The sequence below is a fragment of the Balaenoptera acutorostrata genome, chromosome 4 (assembly GCF_949987535.1).
Source record: "Balaenoptera acutorostrata chromosome 4, mBalAcu1.1, whole genome shotgun sequence".
NCBI classification, from domain to species: Eukaryota; Metazoa; Chordata; class Mammalia; order Artiodactyla; family Balaenopteridae; genus Balaenoptera; species Balaenoptera acutorostrata.
The window spans coordinates 76,812,586-76,831,628 of record NC_080067.1 but is presented as its reverse complement, the minus strand read 5'-3'; the positions used below and the strand labels follow the sequence as shown (position 1 = coordinate 76,831,628).

Genomic DNA, 19,043 nt, shown 5'->3' with positions numbered 1-19,043 from the left:
TTTACTTATGTAGTCTCTTGCAAAAATTGATTGCAATTCAAAATTGTTGAGATGTGTTCATGGATGGAAAAGAAAGTCTTTTGCTGATATGGTTGTTATAGACTAGTGGGAAAGGTACTTGTCACACAAAAAGATAAAGAGATAATAGTATAGTTATCCAGTATGGACTACATTGATTTAAATACTGTAGATAGAGAATTTAAATTGTAGAAGACAACTGTTTAGAAACATGAATGTTTAAGTTCTGGATTTAAGGAGCAGTCGGTGATTTGAGCCTTATCTGATGCAATGCCTTCCCTAAATTGTACTATTATGATATAATATAATGTAATATTATTATTATTGTATTTTCCTCTTATAGAAAATTGCTTTATGGAGTAAATGAAATTGCTGTGAAAGTGCCTTCAGTTTTTAAGCTTCTAATTAAGGAGGTAAGACAACTGTACTTGTCTCAACATTTGTGATCAATAGGTTTGTCAATTGAAAAGAGCCAGGATTTAAGTAATAAGAAGATATCCTTGGTTTTTTGTTTCCTAACTTCTCTTTGCTTATTTTTTTACTTGGAAGGGCAGAAAGATATTCCTCTGATAGATCAGTAATTTGGGAGCGTGATTACTTTTTTATTTTGTCTAAGTTTTTTCTTTTCTTGTCTGTAGATTTTTTTTTTTTTTTTAACTCTCAGGAAGTTGCACATCTAAACCTTGCCCTATTTTACAGATGTATACACCTGTCTTTTCTTTTTTCCTGTTAATTTTTTTGGCTGCACTGCATGGCATGTGGGATCTTAGTTCCCTGACCAGGGATCGAACCTGTGTCCTCTGCAGTGGAAGCATGGAGTCTTAACCACTGGACGACCAGGGAAGTCCCTCCCCCTAATTTTAAAAACAATTAATCATGTTTTCTTCATGTGGTACACTCTTAGGAACTAGGCATTGTGCCAGAAGTTTGGAATTAAAAACATGACATGATGAGTAACAATGAGGAGCTTGCACTTTAGCCCAGGAGGAATACATTACACAGTCAGTAGTTACTGTGGTGACCCTTCAGTTGTAAGAGCCGTAGAAGCGGTGGGAATGAGGGATTGCAGGCATGTAAAGGAAGGAGTAAGTGGTTTTGCCTAGGAGAGTTAGGCTCTCCAGTCTTCTTTCTGGTTTGGGGCTAAAGTATCGAATTAGCTGTATTGGGTGAATACTTTCAGTAGAAGGTACACATTGTTTTCCGTCAGTTCCTGAGAGTGGCCATATAATGCTGCTTTAGAGCATAGCAAAGTGTAATGATTAGGAATTAGAAACACTGGTTTATAATGAGACTTCATCAGTAACTAGCTTTGGTCATTAGAAGACCTTGCTCCCTGCTGCTCCTTTATTGGTAAAATTGTAGGAAGTCCTTTAATGATCTCATTTGATTTTTTTTTTTAAAGGGAACTTTTATTTATTTATTTATTTATTTATTTAATTTATTTATTTATGGCTGCTTTGGGTTTTCGTTGCTGCGCGGGCTTTCTTTAGTTGCAGTGAGCGGGGGCTGCTCTTCATTGCGGTGTGTGGGTTTCTCATTGCAATGGATTCTCTTGTTGCGGAGCACGGGCTCTAGGCACGTGGGCTTCAGTAGTTGTGGCTCGCAGGCTCTAGAGTGCAGGCTGAGTAGTTTTGGCGCACGGGCTTAGTTGCTCCGGGGCATGTAGGGTCTTACCGGACCAGGGCTCGAACCCGTGTCCCCATGCATTGGCCGGCGGATTCTTAGCCACTGGGCCACCAGAGAAGCCCATCTCATTTGATTTTGAAGTAAAATGGGACTATGTATGTGAAAGTGCTTTAAAAAGTACAGAAGCATCAATTTTAAAACACTGGGGGGTTATTAATGAAATTGGTAAAATACTATAAAATTTGGGTAAACAAAGTCCATTGCCAGGACTCCTTATCTTTTTTTTCTTTATTCAGGTTTTAATACTTAATTATTTCCTTAGAGAAAGCAAAACAGTGTAACTTATTTCATATTTGTCTTCTCTTTGGACTCCAGTGAACCTTTGACTTAGAAGTAAATTAGTGCTTTGAGTTCATAAGTAAATGTTTGTTCCAGTTGGTTAAAAGTTTTTGTATCCTTTAGCAGCACAGTAATTATTGAAAGTAAATGTATTTTATTGCTAAAGCAGAATGAAGAACAGCTAAATTCACACACGTTAGCTGTTTCTAGCTGAATCTGTATTTGGGTTTGGTATGAATCTAAATGGATTCAAATAAATTAAACTTATTTAGTCAAACTCTAGTAGTTTGATGGTAAAAAAAAAAAAAAAAAGAAGTAACATCTTGCCCTGCTCTTTGGGTAGTTACTTGTTACCCTAGGATACTACAGAGCTTATCCTGTAAGTATCCTGTTGGTTATTTCTTAAATCTGTACGGTTATAAATATCTCATTCAATTTGACTTAAAAATCTTGTTTTTTAGGTTCTCAACCCATTTTACATTTTCCAGCTGTTCAGTGTTATACTGTGGAGCACAGATGAATACTATTACTATGCTATAGCCATTGTGATTATGTCTGTAGTATCAATTATAAGCTCCCTATATGCCATTAGAAAGGTAAGTCCAATTTATTATGGGTTTCACAACTGTGTTTGTATTATGTAATAACACGTAAGGTGTGTAGAATGATACTTGGTATAAAGTAAGTACTCCATACAGTTATTCTTTTAGTTATGTGAATATGTACTCCCTTTCCCTCTTTTTTGAGGTGGGGGAAGGCAGCTGCTTTTTAAGAGTCAAAGTATCGCTTGACTGCTTTGAGGCTGTAGGATCTATAGTTGCTTATCTAAGACTGGAATACTGGAGGGCTGATTCTGCTGTTTTCAGGGCTGTCTCATTAAAGTGCTTCTTATTTTGTCTAATGTTTTGAGCTAAAACATTGAATGATCTTTGAATCTTTTGGTCTTGACCTTTTCAAAGGCAGAGTAATATGAATTTATTATTTTAACTTACCTTATTTTATATTACCTTTGCTTTCTAATAGCTTGAAGAGTTGGTTTATATTAACGAGTTAAAATTTTTTTCCCTGATTCAGCAATATATTATGTTGCATGACATGGTGGCAGCTCACAGTACTGTGAGAGTTTCAGTTTGCAGAGTAAATGAAGGTAAGTAAGTACTTCAGTTTACTCTTGGAAAAGTAAATTTAAAAAGATTTCCACTAAGCACTAATGTGTGAAGCAAGCCCAATATATTTTATATATACACTTATTTCCATAAGAAATAAAAATGTGTGTTTGGATTTATACTCATGTTTCTGTATCAAATTCTTTCATTTATGTGAAATTGTATTTTTCTATAATGTGACAGATACTATACTAGGCTCTTAGGATACATAGTCCTTGGATGGACATAGTCCTTGCCATCATTGAACTTCAGTCTAGTTGGAAAGACAGATGATAAACAGAAACAGTAAAGTGTGATAAATGCTATGATAGGGAGAAGACAGGGTTAGATATTAGAGCTCATTTACTGTAGGTGTCAGGGATGCCTTCTTTGAAAAAGTATTCTTTTTATTTATTTATTTATTTATTTATTTTTGGCTGTGTTGGGTCTTCGTTTCTGTGCGAGGGCTTCCTCTAGTTGCGGGGAGCGGGGGCCACTCTTCATCGCAGTGCGCAGGCCTCTCACTATCGCGGTCTCTCTTGTTGGGGAGCACAGGCTCCAGACGCGCAGGCTCAGTGGTTGTGGCGCACGGGCTTAGTTGCTCCGTGGCATGTGGGATCTTCCCAGACCACGGCTCGAACCCGTGTCCCCTGCCTTGGCAGGCAGATTCTCAACCACTGCGCCACCAGGGAAGCCCTGAAAAAGTATTCTTAAGTGATTGAATTAGACAGATAAAAAGTAGGAGAACGTGGTAAGGTGGGGGTGAGAGAGGGATAGAGGAGGGTTCTAAGTGCCCAGAGGCCTGGGTATTAGAGAGAGTTTGGTCATTGTAATAACTGAAAGAAATTCAGTGTGGCAGATGCAGCAACTAGATAGTGGACAGCCTTTTAAGGCTTGTTAAGGGATTTGGACTCTCCCAAAAGGCAGTGGAAAGCCATTGAAGGGTTTTAAGTAGGAGAGTGATATGATCATATTTGCCTATTTGAAAAAATCATTCTGGCTGCCATGTTCGAACTTATTTAGAGGGGATTAATATTGAAGGCATAAAATGAATCAGGGTGAGGGTTGTGGAGATGGAGAGTGGTGAGATGGGTTTGAAAGATACTTAAATGTGGGCATTGAACAAGATTTGATGATTCATTGGATGCAAGGTGATACAGTGGTGTCAGGCTGGGGCATGGATGTTGGTGTCATTTAATTAAATAGGAAACACTGGAGGAGAAGCAAGATTGTAGGGAAGGGTAATGTTTTGGATACATTAGTTTGGTGAGATATTGAACAGGTAAAGGAGATAAAGGGGAGGCAGCACAGCATTATGGGCCTTGGAGACAGTAGCTGCTTTGATTGATCAGGAAAACCAAATCAGTCTGCATTCTCTTGTCTCAGTATACTACATCCAGGTGTAAACCCAAGTTGGCCTGGCAGGTTGCTTTCTTCCTTGCGCTTCCTGGTCACTTGCTAGAGTACTAGCTGATAGTTTCTGCCTCCCCGAGCTGCAGTCTTAGATGTGTAGCTTATTGGTGCTCCTCCTCTTCCCACTCTGCCGCTGCCGAAGATCCTGGGGATGCTAGGACAGATGCACTGCTCAGTGTTTAGCTTCCTTATCCCCTTTGTATAGTCCAACAGATCACTGATGTTTAGTTTCTTGGTACACCTAAAAGGGTTAGAATTTCAAGTGGCATTAAGGCATTGAGTCACGCTTTTAAAATAAGGGACTTTATTAAGAAATGAAGATTATTATACTTATTACATGCAAAATAACATTAGAATTCTTTAAAAAGTTGTTTCCTCATAACTTCGTAAGCTACTTCTACCTTTCTTTAGAAAGGGAAGAGTATTTGTCCTGCAGGCTAACATCACAAACAGTAGTTTTCTCCTCACCCATCTTTGCTTAGAAACTAGTGTAAGTCTCGTCTAAGCTAGTTTAATAAAATCTAGGGGTAGAGGAAGAGAGAGAGAATGCCCAAATATAAGGCCACCTTTTACTTGGGAAGATCATTAAAGAAATGTTTAACTTGAATATAATACATACATTTCTAAGGAAATAATGAACTAGGTATGACAAAGTTTAATTTATTTTATAAATTGATTTAAAATAATATCTAAGATATTTTGGGACTATTTTAGGAATATTGAGAAAACAATGAGACATTATGGATTATAAATAGTAGCAACAAGAAAAAGAATGCTGTTAAAAAAGAAAGTGCTAAAATTTCAATGCTTTTATCTGTTTCCAGGGGATTACAGAAATCTGAGTGTATTTACCTGTTGCAGGGGGTCTCCTGTGTGGATTCATCATCTGTTTACTCATAGGGCTGATAGCTAAGATTGAGCATCTACCGTTGTAATGAGTGTTGAAGCCCACCTACCTGTTAGCTTAGAGGGGACTTGGCATCAACTCTGTGCAGTTGACGTCCTATCCAGGGACAAACTAGCTGACACATTTAGACACCATGCTTTGTTAGCTTAAGGAATAATAATCTTATTTGTCAAAACTCTTCATCTATTGGGATTTTTCTATTTAACTCCATTGTATTTTTAATGTCTTATTGAGATCAGGTGACCTTTGGATAGATCTTTTGTTTGCTGTATTTTTATTCCAAGTTAAAGAATATTCTTTTCAGACTTTTCTTTCTTTCAATTCAGAAATCGAAGAGATCTTTTCTACAGATCTTGTGCCAGGAGATGTCATGGTCATTCCATTAAATGGGACAGTCATGCCTTGTGATGCAGTACTTATTAATGGTACTTGTATTGTAAATGAAAGCATGTTAACAGGTAAACTAAATTAAATGAGTAAAACCCAGATGAGTTGTTTATAATGATATTAGGATTAAGTAGTTGTTGATTAAGCTATGTCACAATTAACTGTGCTGTTTGTATCCTCTACTCATGAATGTCATGAATGTGATAGATATTTGTGAAAAGATTTTCTTTTTTTTTATTATGAGGGAACCAAATTCTGCATTATACTCAGCTGTGATACTAAAGCACAATGCTGTTGTTCACGATATCTCTTGTCCTACTTCTGTCCATTCTTTTGACATGAGGAAATGCTTTATAGTAAGGGAAGAGGAAAGAAATCCTTTGCCCACAGCATATTTACTTCTCACTTTGATGTGCAAAAAGTGGGACTAGAATAGTTGATATTTTTATTAAATTGGGGAGAAATAGACTTTAAAATAACTTCCCTTTGGAAATTCACAATCTGGAGGTAGAGCTTTATATCTTTATTTTTTTAAAATTTAATTTAATTTAATAAAAAAATTTTTTTTTCTTTGAACATTTTTTTTAACATCTTTATTGGAGTATAATTGCTTTACATTGTTGTGTTAGTTGCTGCATAACAAAGTGAATCAGCTATGTGTATATATCTTTTTATCATGACTATTTTTTAATTGTCATAGTCAACCTGGCAAGAAAGTGATTCCTATATAATACATTTTTGAACTGTTAAGAGTCTTAAAACACACTTATACACATAAATATCCCCACACACCTGTCGCCTTTGACACAAGAAGTGTGAATGCTACAGAGCACTACATTTTAATGTTAAAAGAATTTGGCTCTTTCTTACTGTTAGAGAATTACTGTACTCCTCTGCCTTGCTCGGATGCTTGTTCTCTTCTTACCCATGTGTGTGTGTGTGTGTGTGTGTGTGTGTGTGTGTGTGTGTGTGTGTGTGTGTGTGTTTGTGTTCGGGGAGTGGGGTGGGATTAGGAGTGGATCTTCACGTGTTGTGTGTGCTTGGGGTTGCAGAGTGCTTCCCAGGTTAGTTCTCAGGGATACCAGAACAGGTGCTGAGGCGACGGTAGCAACCTCGTCTTCTTATTTGAAACTTGGCACAGTTATTTCCAACTGATTACCTTTGAGTCACAGATCACTTTCAGGAATTATTGTGGAAGACAAAATTTGATATTTCTGGGTAAGGAAATTGATAGACAAAAAGCTAATTGATTAAGCTATGTTATTCACATGTGAGAACTGTTAATAACTGTTGTCAACAGTATGATAACATTTAGGATATTTAACAACTCAAGATTTGTGTGTTTGATACTGATTTCTATGCTTTAACTTACGGATTTTTTTTTTTAAAGGAGAAAGTGTTCCAGTGACAAAGACTAATTTGCCAAATCCTTCAGTGGACATAAAAGGAATGGGAGATGAATTATATAGTCCAGAAACACATAGACGACACACTTTGTTTTGTGGGACAACTGTTATTCAAACTCGTTTCTACACTGGAGAACTTGTCAAAGCCATAGTAGTTAGAACAGGTAGAAAATATTTAATCTTGTCTTGCATGGTTTGGCATATTTGAAGCCTATCGAATGCTTAAAAAGAGATTCTGTTTTGAGAGAGAATTCTCATTTTCTTATAAAAATACTATATAATCATTTTCTTCTTTAATTTTTTTGAAAGGATTTAGTACTTCCAAAGGACAGCTTGTCCGCTCCATATTGTATCCCAAACCAACTGATTTTAAACTCTACAGAGATGCCTACTTATTTCTACTGTGTCTTGTGGCGGTGGCTGGCATTGGGTTTATCTACACTATTATCAATAGCATTTTAAACGAGGTATGTACATGGGACCCTTAATAGAGTTTGATTCTTAGTTTGATTCACATGTGGCTCTTGAAGCTTTGAAATGTAGCTAGTGAGACTGAAAAATTAAAATTTTAATTGAATTTAAATTAATTTAACTTAAAAAAAAAAAGCCATGAGACTTGTAGCTATTATGTTAGAAGGTACAGATCTAGAACATCACCATGAAAGCAGAAAGTTTTGATCAGCTCTGGTTTAGATGATCTTTTATTTGCTGTCTAGTTACTTTAAAAAAGGGAGGAGTGATCGTATACTCACCAAAAGCTTTATTTTTTCTTTTTTTAACCTCTGTTATGTACAGCATTAAAATTATTTGTGATTACTGAATTGAAGGTATTTCTAAGGGACCTTGTCAAATTTCTTTTTTCTATCCCCTATAGAGACTAGCATAGTAGTAAGAGTCAATATCTGATAATATTTGTTGACTTTGAAGTATGTAGTGTATGAAGTATATGGGGCTGTTAAAGTAAGAATTAGCTTTAAAAATAGCTCTCATTCCACAGTCCACTGACAATTCATTGAGCTTTCCATTTTGCAGAATCTCTAAAGGGAAAAAAATTATAGATAGTTAATACATGAATATACATACACACTTATTATATATAAGATTAAAAATGGTTTATAGACCTTTCACTAAAGAAATACCCCCATTGGGTTAATAAATATTTAATAGTAGGGGTCTGACATTTATTTTTATGTTAACTGTAGGTAGAAGTTGGGGATATAATTATTGAGTCTCTTGATATCATTACAATTACTGTGCCGCCTGCACTTCCTGCCGCAATGACTGCTGGCGTTGTGTATGCCCAAAGAAGACTGAAAAAAGTGGGTATTTTCTGTATCAGTCCCCAAAGGATAAACATCTGTGGACAACTGAATCTTGTTTGCTTTGACAAGGTTGGTTCAATGTCATAATCATTCTCAAAGGTCACTTTGTAGCTTTGTAAGTCTAAAGTATTTAGATTAATGGTTTCTGTACTCTTTATCAACTAATTTGCACACTTTTTTTAAAAATTAATTTATTTATTTTTAGCTGTGTTGGGTCTTCGTTTCTGTGCGAGGGCTTTCTCTAGCTGCGGCAAGCGGGGGCCACTCTTCATCATGGTGCGCGGGCCTCTTCACTATCGCGGCCTCTCTTGTTGCGGAGCACAGGCTCCAGACGCGTAGGCTCAGTAGTTGTGGCTCACGGGCCCAGTTGCTCCGCGGCATGTGGGATCTTCCCAGACCAGGGCTCGAACCCGTGTCCCCTGCATTAGCAGGCAGATTCTCAACCACTGCGCCACCAGGGAAGCCCTGCACACGTTTTAAAATAAATGTTCTGATTTTTCTCTTTTTTAATTTACTTGGCACATGCATCATTTTTGTATTATTTTTTCTCATTATTTTTTCAATTTTTAATACTTTGGATATTGCTTATTTGCCCAAATCTGCAATTGACTGACCATTCATATCCAGAATTATGCCTTATAGTAGTAGTAGTAAAATTTATCCGCTCTTTGATCTTTTTAACAGAATAGGCTCTATACAGATATGGTTACTGGAATGTTATTGCTGTAAAGTATACATTTAGTGTTTGCTCTATGATTTCATTGAATGTGTTACAAAATTATGAAAGACACTGATTATATGATTTTATGTGAAAATGACAAATTTTGTACCTGTGTGAAATATACCTTGCCTCTTACAAAGGGTTCTTCTTTCCTCACCTGAAATTAGTTTTCCTAAAAGTTTAGAGAATTAAACCTTGATCAGAAAACTTTCCATCTTTCTCTTCTGGGTAACTAACATGATAAGAATTTGATTTTTGTGCATCTTCATTATTAAAGAAAAAAATATGAGATGTATTTTATCAAGAGGAAGAAAAAAGTCGTATCCCATGACTGTGTTTTATATGAATCTGTTAAGAAATTTTTACTTAAAATTTTGCTTAATCTTTTTTGGAAATGTTTTTAAAATTTTTAAGCAGACACAAAAGTGGAGAAAAAGATGCAAGTATAATAAACCCTCATTTGCCCATTATCCAACTTAAACAGTTACCAACATATTGTCAATCTTATTTCACTATCCCCTCATTTTGAAGGTGGCAGCATCAGACATTATATTATTTCATCCATATACTTCGGTATATAGCTCTAGAAGATAATGGTTTAACAGAACTTACCACAGTACCATTATCACTGCTTACTACACTTAACAAACCTTAGTATTACCTAATATCCAATTCATATTCAGGTTTCCCTGCCTTTCTCAAAAATATCTCAAATTTTTACAATTTGTGTTTTCAGTCAATCCAAATAAGGATTGCATTGGTTATAATTAATCTGTGACCGTTGTTCTTCTTGCCTTTTTCCCAGTCGTGTTATTGAGGAAACCAGGTTATTTATATCCTGAATTTGGCTGATTGCACCTCTTGATGTCATTTAACTTGTTCCTCTTCCCTTTTTTGGCTCCCTATGCTCTAATCTCCCCCTCTTGTGTTGGCATCCGTTATTGACTGATAGGTTGATTGGTGCATTGTTCCACCATTTAGTACTATAAGCACATAAGAATACAATTCTACACATATCTCCCCCTACCCCACCCCACCCACAAAGAGGAACCATACCATAGGGAGTGTTCTGCACACTTTTCCTCACTTTTTGTCCTGCAAGTTACTCTATTAGTACACAGACAGAGATCTTACTTATCCCCCTCCCCATCTTACAGCTGTATTGCACTCCATTATGTAGATGCAGCATACCTTTTCATGGTTTTGTAAATGTGTGCTTTTTTTTTTTAAAGACTGGAACTCTTACTGAAGATGGTTTAGATCTTTGGGGGATTCAACGAGTGGAAAATGCACGGTAATTATTAGCTAGACTTGATCATTTATTTTAGTTAATTTTAATAAATATTTTAATATATGAAACATTCAAATATATAGAAAGTAATATTATAGCTATGTACCCACCACTAAGATTATACAGTTGACATTTTGCCATGTTTGCTTCAGATCTCCTAAAAGATTTAAAACATTACAGATATTGCTAAAGTATTAACCTATCCCTTTTTCTACCCCTACCACCATTTTGAAGTTGTATTATCTTTGCATGTTTTTGTATTTTTACTTCATATATATCTACCCATAAACAAGATCTGTCTATAAATAAATATACACAACTGTTATGTACTGTATGTGTTTTGCTGCTTTTTTGCCTCATAACATTGTTTTCAAGATTCATCCATGTTGATATGTATAGAGCCAATTTATTAATCTTAACTGTTGTTTAGTATGCCGTTATGTGATTAAACCATAATATTTGTTCTTCAGCTAAGGGACAGTTTCATTTTTTCTCCCTTTTTCCTTCCACTTTCACAAACAGTGTCGCAATTAAAATTCTTAGGCACACAACTTCTGTGAGCATGTGGTTGAGTTTCAGTAAACCAGCTTCTTAAAAGTTTCATTGCTGGGTCATACCGCACATGCATGGCCACAGCTCTAGTAGGTACCGTCTACTTGCTCTCTAAGTGATGGTGCTAACCTACACTCTCTCCCTCAGTGGGTAAGAGACCCTGGTGCTCCATATCTTTGCCAAACTTGCCATTGTCAGACGTCTAATTTTCCCAAATGGATAGATAGGAAATGGAATTTCATTGTGGCTTTGTTCAGAGTTCCTTTGTTTGGAGTTTGAGCGTATTTCCATTTTTGGAAGGAGGGTCATTTAGCATTCTCTGTATTGTCAGTTTATATCCTAATTTTTTTAATGGTGTTGTTTGTCTTTATCTTATTCACTTGGTAGAAGTCCTTTGTATTTTCTGGGTGATCATTTTCAGTACTATGCATTAAATATATTTCACCAGTCTCTGTTTCATCTTTTTACTTTGTTTTTGCTGTCTTTGATGCTTAGAAGTTTTACTACTATAGTTGTGTTTATGCCACTTTTTATTTTTTCTTTCTCAAAAGTCTGTGGGATTTTGGTTTATACAGTCTGAGAGACTATTGTTTGGTTCATGTAATGTCAGAGCTGTCACATCTTATTGGTAAATAGTGTGTCACATTGTGACCTTACTTATCCCTAACGATACATCTTGCCTTAAATTCTGTTTCATCTAATATTTGTATAGTTATACACCAGCTTGCTCTTGCCTAATGTTTGCCTCGTATATCTTTTTTTCTATCTCTTTACTTTTCAATCTTTACGTTTACATTTATTGCCATCGTGTTCACATTTATTGTGATTTCAGATATATTTGAAATTATTTCTACCATCCCTCACCCCAATTCCCAAACACATTTTCTCATATTTCTCTCATTTTCTCAGAATTTATACATCCTAATCTTTTACTACTTGTCCTTAAGTTATTAATATTCATATTTAGAGTCTAAAGTCCATGGGTGTCTTTATTAGTTTCTAAACCCCCCCAAAACCCATGCACTGTACACTACTTTTACTTTCACCTCCCTTTTTATATGTATTTGTTGCATAACATTTTATGATTATGATTTTGGTTTTATACAGTCTGCATGCTAGGATTTACCTGGGTTTACGGATATCTTTGCTAACCATTGCTTCTTGTATCCCATTCCTCTGGATTAAATTGCCATCTTCCGTAACTACATTCATTAGTAGTTGTTCTGTCTCTTGAATGATGGTGTAACTGTATAGATTCCTAGTTTGACAGCTGTGTTCCCTCAGCACCTTGGAGGTGTTATTCCATTTCTCCTAACTTCTTTTGTTATTGCTATTGAGAAGTCTTAGTCTTCTTTAGTAATTTTTTTTTCTACTTTGTTTAAAAAAATACTTCTTTAGTAATTTTTTTTTCTACTTTGTTTAAAAAAATACTTCTTTATGCTTGATTTCTGCAATTTTACCATGATCTTTTTGTTTGTGCAGTACTCATTTTGCTTCTTGATTCCAAAGATTCATGCTTTTCCTAAATTCTGGAAAATTTGCAGCCTCTGTCTGTTCCATTATGGCTTTTCCCCCATTCTTTGTTTTCTCTCCATCTGGGAATCCTAACCATACCCTGGACAAGAAATTTCATTCGGTTCTTTCCAAATCTGCCTCTCCCCTTTTGCCCGCCATGGTGTCTTGTTCTTTTTCTAAGTCTGTAATTTTAAAATGCCTTCTTTGCATTCTTTCAGATTGCCATTCTATTATCTCAAGTTTATGGAATTCTGATTCTGTCTTTGTTTTGTCTGTTGCGTCGTGAGAATTGTTTCCTGGTTCGTTTTTAAATTATGGGCTCATCCTTAGCAGGATTTTTCTGTGAGTCTCCTTTGTGGCTATGTTGTGGGAGCTCCTCTCTAGAGAGTTTAGACTTTGGCCAAAAGTAGTGTCAGTGGTGCCAGACAAGCTGTAATGTTACTTTCATAACTTGGGGATTTCTAGGCCAGGCAGTAACATATATTCAAGCCCAAATGCCATCCTGAGTAGCATAATGGTTTAGAGTTTAGGTACTGACACCAGACCTCTTGTGTTTCAATCCTTGCTTTGCCACTTGCATGCTGTGACTTGGCAAGTCACTTAACCACTCTGCTTCGGTTTCCTCATCTATAAAACGGGGATAATAAAACACCTTCCTGTGGTATAAGGCTGAGAGGAGTCAAATAAATTTAAAGTTCTCAGAACAGTGCCTAATGCATAGGAAATATGTTATATAGATATTAACTATTTTCTTGAACTTTGGGTGGGGGAAAAGAGGTAAGCTTATTCTTAGTTATGCCTTTGTCTGTGGGTAAATTTTTTCTAGTATACTCTTTTTCCAAGAGTGTAGTTCTTCAAGAGCACTGGCTATCTTAGGTGAGAGGGATTCTCTCAGTTCCAACTCCCCACTTTGTATGTGGCCACGACTTTGTCTCCTGTTCCCCGTGTGGTTATTAAAACCCAGGGCCTTAAGGGTACTGAGATGGCTCTCCTCCCTCTTCCTTCTCCCCCAGACAGTCACAGCATCTGTTTAAGGTCACACCCCTCTGGTTTTCCTTTCCCTGTTTCCGGCACTTGAAATTTTCCTTTTCTTTCTTATGAGCCCAGTTTTGCATTTGAAAGGTAATGCGTTACACATTCATTTTATGTTTCTACAAGAGAGTTTTTATGTGTTCTAATTTGCCATGTGTCCATAGGCAGGAGTTTTAATTATTGTTTAGTCTGTAGTATTTTCTATACTGTTAATGTCTGGTCTAGTTATTCAGAATCTAAGGTAATACTGTATTTTAGTCATATATAATAATTTTCATGGAAGAAAATGTTTTTGAATCTATAGTGAAAATTAATACGTGCATAAATGCAAACATTTTATTTCTACTTTTCAAAATAATAAAACCTGAAAAGGCCTGTTAGACTATTGTCTTCAGTCTTGGGATTTATGAATCTAATTCAGTGCATTTTCTGTATAGTTTTCTTTTGCCAGAAGAAAAGGTTTGCAATGAGATGTTGGTAAAGTCTCAGTTTGTCGCTTGTATGGCTACTTGTCATTCACTTACAAAAATTGAAGGAGTGCTTTCTGGTGATCCACTTGATTTGAAGATGTTTGAAGCCATCGGATGGGTAAGTTCAGTGTTTTAAAGTACGATTAATTAACTTTAGGAAAATAGTAAAAATTAACTTGCAGAAGAATTGTTTCTTCACATTGTTTTGACAATGGTCTATCTTGTACCATAAAAGAAACTATGTAATTTCTAAAGATTCATCACTGGAGAGATATTTATAATTGTCTAAAAAATCTGTTTTAGTTAAATTGACTCATTCAAACGACCTTTAATAGAGCATGACCTGCTCAGGGCCCTGCTTCATGTTTACAAGAGAAAGCGGGTATCAATATCTTGAGGCAGTAGGTCTAAGTCAGTAAGAAGATCTCAGTGACACAGTTCGTTGGCCATAGGGCAGAAGTATAGAGTGGGCATGTGTCTTCAGTGTTCTTTTGTCCCCATCCACATACTACTTCCTGTGTCCTTACTCTCACACGCGTGCACACACGCACGCGCAGAGGTTTCTGTCTGTTCACTTCTTTCTGTTTGTTTTGTCCTTGATTATTTTAATTTCTGAGTGCTCGCTTGTGTTCTCTGGTTTGTTTTCTCTGTTCTTCTTTTATAGGTGTAATAATAGTTTGTTTTTAAAGTTCCTTTCTTGCTTCTGAATTTTTAATTTTCTCTGGGTCAGGTTTTCTTCCCCCGCTTCCTATATTAATCTTCTCCTTTATGCTTTTAGAAAAAATTGAGGTGTCATTGACATCTCCTTCATGCTTTAGGTTTTCGTTATACATCTTGATGGTACTTTTATATTTAAGAATGAAGGTCTGATTTGATAGTTCTGGGTAGCTGCAACAAGGTTTTCATCCTTGTTCATATGTATGTTGGTCTGTTTTCCTGAGATGTGTCTTCCCTGAATGGGAAGGCTGACTGGGGGAACCTGTTGTGTACTGAGGGTGGGGCCCCTTCAGCAGGCATTCTTCTGTTTCAGGGGAGCAGAAGTAGTCTTTAGGTTGCTTTCCCCGCCCACTCCCCCAATGCTTGCACATGCAGTACTTTGGAATGCTGCCCCTCATATTAGCAGCCCTTCCTCCTCTCAGGTAGGTAGTTCGTATCTCTAGAGCATGACTCCTGGGTTTTTTGGGGGTTTTTTTGGTTTCTTTTTGCTTTGCTCAGCTATTCTGACTGATAAGAAATGTTCCTACCTCTCCTGTATGTCCTTTTGTGTTTATTCTGGGCTACTATTTCCTTCATTGCTGTATCCATCAATATGTTTCGGTTCTCCTTGCTTTGCTTTCTGTTTACTTTTACAGGGTTATTTCTTTTTTTGTGTTTTGTTAGTATTTTGAAAGGGAGGGAGATGAAGGAAGAAGTGCTCTGTCATTTTCTGAAAGCCCACAATAAATACTCATTAAATTTAATTCCTTAAAGGAGACCCACTTCATTTATAAGGAGTAAAACAAAGTACAGCTGATTCATCTCTGATACTCTCTAAAGCTGTTCTCCAACTGAATAGATTTTCAGTAGTTTTTTTGTTCTGTATGTGACTGTTTTAGAAAGTGGGCTAAATAAGTAAGTTTGTATAATAGCATGCTTTTTTGACTGAGATGCTTTGATGCTTGATCTTAACACAGAGTATCTATGGAACGTTTTTACATAACTGGGCACTACTATTATTTTATGTGATTAATACCATGTAAGATGCACCCCAATTTCAGAGGTGTTAAAATGTTTCTTAAGAACTGTGTAAAATTGGCTAATTGGACACAGCTCTTTTCCCCGTCATTTTCCCATTGATGATTCCTTCACTTATAGAGCCAAATTAGTTTATTGTTTGTCATGTGCATGTATTTAATACAAGTTTTTGATTGAATTTTTCACCAGAAATATTTTAAAATTAAATTTCAGGGAGTTAGGATAGTAGTACTTCAATTAGACATATTCAAGCTGGGAAACTAAATTCACATCTTTGTTCCTCAGAGTGCTCTTGACCCAGTGCTTCTGCTAACCGTATCTGAGCGCCACATATTTTTGAATCCTCTTCTGTTAGCAGAAAGGAATCCCTGGATGATAGACTGACAATTTTTGGAACTGCAAGGACCTTCTGTATCTTGCAGAAGTAGTCTTTAAACCCAACTGGTTGTAGGAGCAAAATTAGAGAAGTTTTTCTCTATTTCTTTACTGACCTCTGCCTCCCCTCTCCCATGGGTTGCTAGGACTTTAACTAACTAGCTTTGTTTATATTTTGTTTTACTTTTTTTTTTTTTTTTTAACTTAACTGAAGATAGCCTAATGTTTCATTTTAAAATGGAACCAGTGAATTGAATTTATGAATTTCATGAATCAATACTTTGAATATTTTCCTTTCAGATTCTGGAAGAAGCAACTGAAGAGGAAACAGCACTTCATAATCGAATTATGCCCACTGTGGTTCGTCCTCCAAAACAGCTGCTTCCTGAATCTACACCTGCAGGAAACCAAGAAATGGTGCAGAATTGTTTTAAGCTAGATAATACTGTTGGTGCTCACATTTTGTCCTCATTTTAAAATATTGCTGGAAGATGAAGTCACATGTCCTTTTTCTAACTCTAATAGAGATATGAATATGTTTACTGCATTTATCAGAAACTGCACCTGGTGTGTTGCAGGCCTTCTGTGTAAAACATTGAGATTCAATTCTCAGTACTATTTTTTTCCCATTTACTGAGTGGCTTAGTGCCTTGTGATTTAGATGCATGGTGGTTAAGCCTTTTAAATTGCATTGGTATTCCTGGGACTTAATAAAAAGAGTACGTGAAAGGCTTTATTTTTAGGTTAATTTTTAAATATGTTCCTATTAGTTTATGTTAGAACTTAATATGTTAATACTTCTAGGATAGCAGAGTGTTTTAAAATACTCAAGAATATACTTTTTTAAGAAATGGGAGGTGGTAAAGAAGCAATCTTAAAACCTGACTTTGAAATACTCAGAATTCCTTACTGTTTTCCAAATAATGTTTTGTGGATGTGTAGTTAAAATTTTTTTAGCTTGAGTGTGTTAATGGACTTAATTTATACTATTACTTTATTCTTTTCTTTATTGTTTTATTTTTAGGAGCTGTTTGAACTTCCAGTAAGTGAAGAATGTTTTTGTTGCCTAAGTATATCTTTAAAAAAATTTTTTTTTAAATTGAGTTATAGTAGATATACTTGTATGTCTGTTTTAATTCTTAATAAATGGTTTGTGCATCTTTTGAAATTACATAGGCTATTTATGAGATAGGAATTGTTCGCCAGTTCCCATTTTCTTCTGCTTTGCAACGTATGAGTGTGGTTGCGAGGGTGCTAGGGGACAGGAAGATGGACGCCTACGTGAAAGGGGCGCCGGAGGTCATTGCCGGTCTTTGTAAACCCGAAACAGGTAAGGAAGCAGCTAGGCTTTGAGTGAGATTCTGGTATTTGTGTAAGCTTGTAGTCACAATTCTAATGATGACCTTTATTTTCTCCTCCTTAAAAGTTCCTGTTGATTTTGAAAAAGTTTTAGAAAATTACACCAAACAGGGCTTCCGTGTGATTGCTCTTGCACACAGAAAATTGGAGTCAAAACTGACATGGCATAAAGTGCAGAATATTAGCAGGTAAGGTTGATGAATGGTTTTTCTACAGTTTTTCCAATAAGGCATCATTTATGTTTATAAAAGTCTTGTACAATAATTTATATTCAATTACTATTTATTTATTAAATATTTATTGGATATATGCAAATATGTAACAGTTCAATGTTTGTTTTAGGCAATTGAGATAAAAGTACAACTCTCTGGAGCTACTTTTATTTTTTTAAAGCTACCTTACCTTTAAAAAATTTTATTTATTTATTTATTTATTTATTGTCTGTGTTGGGTCTTCGTTGCTGTGCGCGGGCTTTCTCTAGTCGTGGCGAACGGGGGCTACTCTTCGTTGTGGTGTGCGGGCTTCTCATCGTGGTGGCTTCTCTTGTTGGAGCTACTTTTATTTTTTTAAAGCTACCTTACCTTTAAAAAATTTTATTTATTTATTTATTTATTGTCTGTGTTGGGTCTTCGTTGCTGCGCGCGGGCTTTCTCTAGTCGTGGCGAACGGGGGGCTACTCTTCGTTGTGGTGTGCGGGCTTCTCATCGTGGTGGCTTCTCTTGTTGGGGAGCACGGGCTCTAGGCACACGTGCTCAGTAGTTGTGGCTCGCGGGCTCTAGAGTACAGGCTCAGTAGTTGTGCGAACGGGCTTAGTTGCTCCGCGGCATGTAGGATCTTCCCAGACCAGGGCTCGAACCCGTGTCCCCTGCATTGGCAGGTGGGTTCTTAACCACTGCGCTACCAGGGAAGTCCCTCTGGAACTACTTTTAGTTTATTTGTTAGATATTTATTGAGTGCCTGCTATGTGTCAGGCATGTTTTAGGAACATAATTATGTTTTTGGTAAACATAATTCTACAGAAGTTTATTTTTCCCCAGTGATCTACAGTTATTCCTTGGTATTTGTAGGGGATTGGCTCCAGGACCTGCCTCATGGATTCAACTTGTAGTACGATAGTATTTATTGAAAAAAATCTGTGTGTAAGTGGACCCACACAGTTCAAACTTGTGTTGTTCAAGGGTCACCTGTACTTGCTTTTTGCCCAGTAGCTGAAACCAAGTATCATGAGTCACAATAACCACACCCCCCACCCTCACCCACAAAGGTCAGATGGCCATTACCAGCATCACGTTTATTTCCAGTTATAGCTATGGGTTTCACATTCAAGGATTGTCACTTTTACTATAAATGATACAGACTGACCTTTTGAAGATAACACTTTTGTTTAGGAATATTTCATGGGGTACCTAGCATTTTGTAAGCAGAAGGAAA

At 36.4% G+C, this 19,043-nt stretch overlaps 1 protein-coding gene across 7 annotated transcripts in view; it reads left to right on the top strand.

Annotated features, from left to right (window-relative positions):
- ATP13A3 (ATPase 13A3) overlaps positions 1 to 19,043 on the top strand; it is an 86,685-nt gene that overhangs the window by 26,587 nt on the left and 41,055 nt on the right. For all 7 annotated transcript variants that reach the window (XR_009008113.1, XR_009008112.1, XM_057545159.1 and 4 more), the window contains 13 exons: positions 362 to 431; positions 2,445 to 2,579; positions 3,058 to 3,130; positions 5,775 to 5,906; positions 7,226 to 7,405; positions 7,551 to 7,708; positions 8,444 to 8,632; positions 10,517 to 10,578; positions 14,112 to 14,262; positions 16,554 to 16,670; positions 17,278 to 17,295; positions 17,430 to 17,583; positions 17,680 to 17,800. Coding sequence is in view for 5 of the 7 variants with exons in the window: in XM_057545159.1 (XP_057401142.1) it covers positions 362 to 431; positions 2,445 to 2,579; positions 3,058 to 3,130; positions 5,775 to 5,906; positions 7,226 to 7,405; positions 7,551 to 7,708; positions 8,444 to 8,632; positions 10,517 to 10,578; positions 14,112 to 14,262; positions 16,554 to 16,670; positions 17,278 to 17,295; positions 17,430 to 17,583; positions 17,680 to 17,800 (1,560 nt within the window). In the remaining 2 variants the exon portion in view is untranslated. The remainder of the gene's footprint in view (positions 1 to 361; positions 432 to 2,444; positions 2,580 to 3,057; positions 3,131 to 5,774; positions 5,907 to 7,225; positions 7,406 to 7,550; positions 7,709 to 8,443; positions 8,633 to 10,516; positions 10,579 to 14,111; positions 14,263 to 16,553; positions 16,671 to 17,277; positions 17,296 to 17,429; positions 17,584 to 17,679; positions 17,801 to 19,043) is intronic.